A 5,306-nucleotide genomic window follows, 5' to 3' on the forward strand; every position below is an offset into this window, starting at 1 on the left:
CAGGCGCCCTCGGCAGTGCCCTCCAGGCCGCGCGCGGGAGCGCGTGCTCCTGCGTCAGAGAGGCGGCCGGAAGGGCGGGCCGTGACGTAGCGCCGGCCGGGGTGGGGTGGGGCGCGGGCCTGTCACCGCACCGCGGGGTGAACCTCCATTGGCCGGCGTCGGCGGCTTCCCAACCAATCGCCAGCTGGGCAGTACGCCCCTGGGGGCGGAGCGTGCGGCACGGAGCGGGCCCCGCCCCCCGCGAGCCTCGGGCCTCGGGTCCCGCCACCGGGGAACGAGCGACCGGCCGCGGCGCGAACCCTCCGCACGGGCGGGAAGGTGGGGCCGGGGGAGCGACGAGGAGGGGAGGGGGCCGGGGGCCCTCGCCGCGCACCGTGTAGCACCCCCGCAGAACACACCCGCGCCCTGCGGCGGGGACGCCCCACGCGTGCAGGACGCGCCCCTGCCCCCCCGCACGGCGCCGCAAGGCCGGCAGCCGCCGCCTCGTCCCGCACCGCGTCCGCGGTCACGCACATCAGCCACGCAGCGCTCGTTGCTGGGTCGGTGTGGCAAAGCCTAGCTCGGTGACAGCGCGGGGGCTGTCCCGAACGCAAACCAAAAGCCGTACAGAGAGCAGAACGACATTTATTAAGGGCATGGGGGAAATGCAAACACATGGAACAGGTTTTAAGGTCTTTTACTTCAAGTATATAAAAATCAAAAAAATTCACCGTCTGCTTAATTGTGCCCATAATACACTTGAGCAGGACATTTTGAGCCTACCCTGCCTCCTCCTAGAATTTAAAACAAGGAAAAAGAAACAATTGAAATACCTCATCACCTTACACAACTGCAGCTAGAGGCGTCTACAAACACAGAGCACCTCCAAGGGTGGTGGTTTTGGTGTTTTAACGTATGCTGCAGTAAGACAGTACGGATTAAGTCACTGGAAGTCTTGCTGGATATTCTCCTTGTTCGCTTCCCCATGCTGCTGTTTGATTTGTGAAATTTCATTTTCCAGCTGCACAATAGTTCGTTCAATCTCATAATTTTTGCTGACAAGAGACACCCATCTGGAAGGGAAAAGAAATAAAAAGGCTTTCAAGTGTCACTTAGCAGTCCTCTGTTTTAAAATAAAAGGCAATTACTGCTCCAAAGAAGCACAAAGGCACTGAATAAAGCGGTATTCTTCTCAGTACTTGATAAGCCTCAGTTGATACCAATTGTAATTTGAACAACAAAGCGATAAAAAGCAGTTTTTAACCCTGTTAAACCTTAACATACAAAATTTAATTTACTACACTCAAATCCACCAACTGCCAATGTTTAGATGAAGAGAAGCTTAAGAAACAATTCAGACAGGCAGCTTCAAGCAGCTGGAACGCCCTCCTCTTCACATCCGTCGCTTGTTGATTCCCTCAACCACAGCAACTACTACGTAGACCTGAATCACAAATCCTTTAAAACTCTGTGCAAAGCGATAGTGTTCATGCCACAGCGTCCTGCAACAGCACTGAAAGATCACTGATGCTCTGCGAGGAAGGATTTAAAGCAAAAGAGACACTCGTGCAAGATTTAACCGAAAAAATCCAGATACTCACGTAGATTCCATTTCTCGTAGCTTAGCCCCAGCTGTGAGCTGCATGTTCTTTCGTTGCCAGTTCAGATCTTGAATGTTTTTCCTGGGGAGAAAAGATTTATGTTTTCGGTTTGGGTTTGATTTTTTTTTTGTCTCCTTTATTTAAAATTTCTAGTATCTGCTGCTAATTTTAAAAGACACCTAATCCCTAGAAGTACTACGAGCAAACAATTTTGTAGCCAGGACCAAACGACAACATTTGGATCGACAAACCCCAGTACAGGGCTGCACACAGAACCCCAGGATACAGAAAAACAAACAAACAAAAAAACCCACCAAAAAACCCACAAAAAACAACAAAAACAACAACAAAGAACTTCCACTCTACTGTAAGCAAAACTTCAAACATTCAATCTTACTCCTGGACAAGCGCAGAATAGAGAAAATTTTTTGTTCTCTCAAAAAAAAAAAAGGTCAGAAAAGCAAAGATGAATGGCTCATCATTCACAAAATTCAGTAATCCAGTTAAGTACCCAAGAAGTGCAGAATACTTAAAATACTCTGGTCTCCAAGTAGTTCTTAGTTCACACTAACGGTGGCGTCCTGTTAGCCTCCTTGCTGTACATCCTGGTGTCCTTTTAGCCTTTGCAACTTGAGTTCTGCTTCTTTCCCACACCTTCCCACACTGATTCTGTCCAAGGCAATAATTCCAGCTAATCTAAACACCCAGGTACTGACAAAAAGATATGAATCACTGTGCAACTTGCCTTCTGCCCATGTCCCAGTATACAGTCCCATCATCAGGCTGAAAATCACAGTAGTTCACCTAAATCTGAAAGCTGAAAAGCTCTACTTGCTAACTCCGTGGCACATGCTCCAAACAGTGATTTATGAAGGTGCATCACTTCAATATTCTACAACCTCCATCCCTGAGTAACCCACTTCTGTAAACTCATTAAAGCATCCACTTCAAAATGACAGGCCAAGCCTAATATCAGGGAACATGCCTGCACTGAGACCACTGCACACTAAATAGAAGTCTATCAGCAGCAAAAAGAAAACATGACTGCATTTCATTTCAGGGAGGATTCCACCATGAACCATTGTGTTCAAATCAGAGGTTCAGACAAAACCAAATAAAACCAAACAAAACAAGCCCAGAGTTTGAGTGGAATAAGCATTATGGATGTAACAACTTGGGGAGGGCAGGGTCAGACTACTTAGTTGCTATTATCACTGGGTCCTTTTTCCCATGACCATGGCAGCAGCATATCCAGAAGCCTTTGTATAACTGGGGAGGGGGGAGAGGGGTTCACTTTCCTTCCAACTTCAGTATGAAAACGTCAGAATGACTCACCTCAACTTCTGAAGCTCTTTCTGGGCTTGTTCTATCATATGGACCAGATGTCTAATAGCAGAATGCAAGAAAAGCATTAGGAAAACATACAATTGCTAGATCAGACCCATTTAACCAGATATTTAACTCTTCAGAGTTAAAGATGCAGCAAGCCACTACAACGCAAACACCAGACAACTTGCTCTCACTGCAGCCTGTGCTCTTCGCTCCTGAAGGGAATGACCGAAGGCCAAAACACTACAACTGTAACATAAGCAGTTTTAAGACATAAACCTTCAGTGATCACTATGGTCAGCCCTTGCCATCAGGCAGTATCATAAAATCATACCCATTTGCTGATCAAGTTCTACCTTCAAGCTTGTTACTGTCTGCTTGTGCTACTCTGACTAGAATGCTAGTGTACCATCTCCCTACCCTACCACCCATCTTCTAATTTTAATTCTAAAGTTACCTATAACTAGTTTTTATTGTTTCCCTTGTATAACATTGTCAGAGCACAAACAGGTCTTTTCACTTCCTGACATAAGTGCAAGCTAATAGATCCTCTACCTGCCTCCCTTCTCCTAAGCTAAGCAACCCTTTGCCTTCTCCCAAGGGTAAGTTTCACATTTCCTTTTGTCTACACCTTTACCTAAGGCTAAGCTGACCCTTCTCAAAAGCCAATATTAACATTCTCTGCCTGAAACAGCCCTGGTGCTTCCTGCAGCCGTGCTGCCTACTTTTTTTGGCTTTTGCAACAGCTTTATTACTAATGGCTCTGGACTGAGCAAGACCAGTAGTAACTCATCTTTATTTCCACTACTGAACGGTCATTTCACAGGCTGTCATTAGCCTCTTTAGTTATCTTCAGTTAAAGTCCGTTATCATCAACTGCTACCCAAACTATAACTCACAAAATTCAAGATCAGGATGTATTGAAATACGGACTGTTTCTTGGCCACAGAGGCAGCTCCTTCTCTTTCAGATCAGCTCCCTTTCCTTCTACAGACAGCTCTCAAAGGGGCTCAGTTATTCCAGGATAGGGTCTACAGATCCCCACTGGACTTACACAGGAACACACGAGAAACATGCAAAAGTTGAAGTCAGAGCTTCAGCTGGGTTCAGCGAAGCAGATGGAGGCCTTACTCGTTGTACACCTTCCAGGCGTTACAGCCGTGCTGCGACATCAGCTCCAGGTTCTCGATGCGGACCGCCTGGTGCTCCAGCTGCGCCATGGAGTTGTTCACGCACTCCTGCCACGCCGTGATATCGTTCTTCTGCCCGGAGGACGGCGCCGGCAGCTCGTACCTAGGGCACAGGCCCGCCCGCCTCAGGAGAGGGCCCGGCCCGGCGGGCGGCGCCCCCCCGCCGGCGCCCCGGGGCCGCCGCGGCCAGCGGCGGGGGCGGCTCGGCTCGTCTCACCTCTTCATGCTGAGCAGCTCCAGGGGCTGCCGCGCCGCCAGGCGCTCGAACTCGTTCCGCATGATCTCGGTCTGTGGGGAAGGCAGCGGTGAGGCGGCGGGGGCCGGGGCCGGGGCCGGGGCCGGCCGGGGGTGAGCGGGGACCCGGCCGGGGGCTTGGGGGCCGGGGGGCCCGGCCGGCCTTACCTCGAAGGCGCTGTAGTCGTGCGCCGGCAGGTAACTGAGGTAGTTCTTCGTCGGCCGGTAGCGCCGCGTCTCCTCCTCCACCAGCGCGGCGGCCTAGCGCACACGGGCGTCAGGCGGGAAGGCCGCCCGCCGCCCCGGCCCGCCCCGCCCCGCCCCGGTCCGCACTCACCGCCTCCCGGACGCCCGGCGCCTCGTAGCCCTGGTCGAAGTAGGGCAGCGCGTCCACCACCACGTCGCCAGCCACCAGCCCCGGGCCCGCCATGGCGCCCGGCGCCGCCTCCCGCCCCACGCCGGCCTCTGCCCCTGCCCCCCGCGAGGCGGCGCTGCCGCAAAGCGCCTGCGCACCGACCCCTCCGCCCCCCGCGGCCGACGGCGCTCGCAGCAGACGGGGCGACGTAGCCCGGCTCCGCCCCCACCCCAGCTCCACCCCCGCACCCTCCTCCCCTGCTCCGCCCCCCCTCCCCGGCTCCGCCCCCACCCCTGCTCCGCCCCCCCTCCCCGGCTCCGCCCCCACCTCCGCACCCCCGCCGCACCCTCCTCCCCGGCTCCGCCCCCCCGGCTCCGCCCCCGCACACCCACCGCACCCTCCTCCCCGGCTCCGCCCCCGCACACGCACCGCACCCTCCTCCCCGGCTCCACCCCCGCACCCCCACCGCACCCCCCTCCGCGGCTCCGCCCCCACCCCGGCTCCCCCCCCGCACCCCGCTCCCAGCTCCGCCCCACACTGTACCCCGCCCCCTCCCCGCCCCCGGCCCCGCCCCCGGCGCAGGAAGGGAGAGACGGGAGCGGTGCGATGCGTGGCGGG

The 5,306-nt window shown here is 54.5% G+C and overlaps 1 protein-coding gene across 2 annotated transcripts; it reads right to left on the bottom strand.

Moving 5' to 3' along the window:
* Positions 1 to 608: 608 nt before the first annotated feature.
* Positions 609 to 4,831, bottom strand: BCAS2 (BCAS2 pre-mRNA processing factor). Of its 2 annotated transcripts, XM_064471998.1 has the most exons (7): positions 4,671 to 4,831; positions 4,502 to 4,594; positions 4,317 to 4,387; positions 4,041 to 4,202; positions 2,916 to 2,966; positions 1,581 to 1,661; positions 609 to 1,052 (listed from the first exon to the last, which is right to left on the bottom strand). In XM_064471998.1, exons 1-7 carry the CDS (start codon positions 4,761 to 4,763, stop codon positions 923 to 925), a joined length of 681 nt encoding a protein of 226 aa, XP_064328068.1. In that variant the 5' UTR covers positions 4,764 to 4,831; the 3' UTR covers positions 609 to 922. The 2 variants fall into 2 exon arrangements, with proteins under 2 accessions (XP_064328068.1, XP_064328070.1); XM_064472000.1 differs by lacking the exon at positions 2,916 to 2,966.
* Between the last annotated feature and the right edge of the window lie 475 nt (positions 4,832 to 5,306).

This window comes from Phalacrocorax carbo, chromosome 23 (assembly GCF_963921805.1).
Source record: "Phalacrocorax carbo chromosome 23, bPhaCar2.1, whole genome shotgun sequence".
Classification (NCBI taxonomy): Eukaryota; Metazoa; Chordata; class Aves; order Suliformes; family Phalacrocoracidae; genus Phalacrocorax; species Phalacrocorax carbo.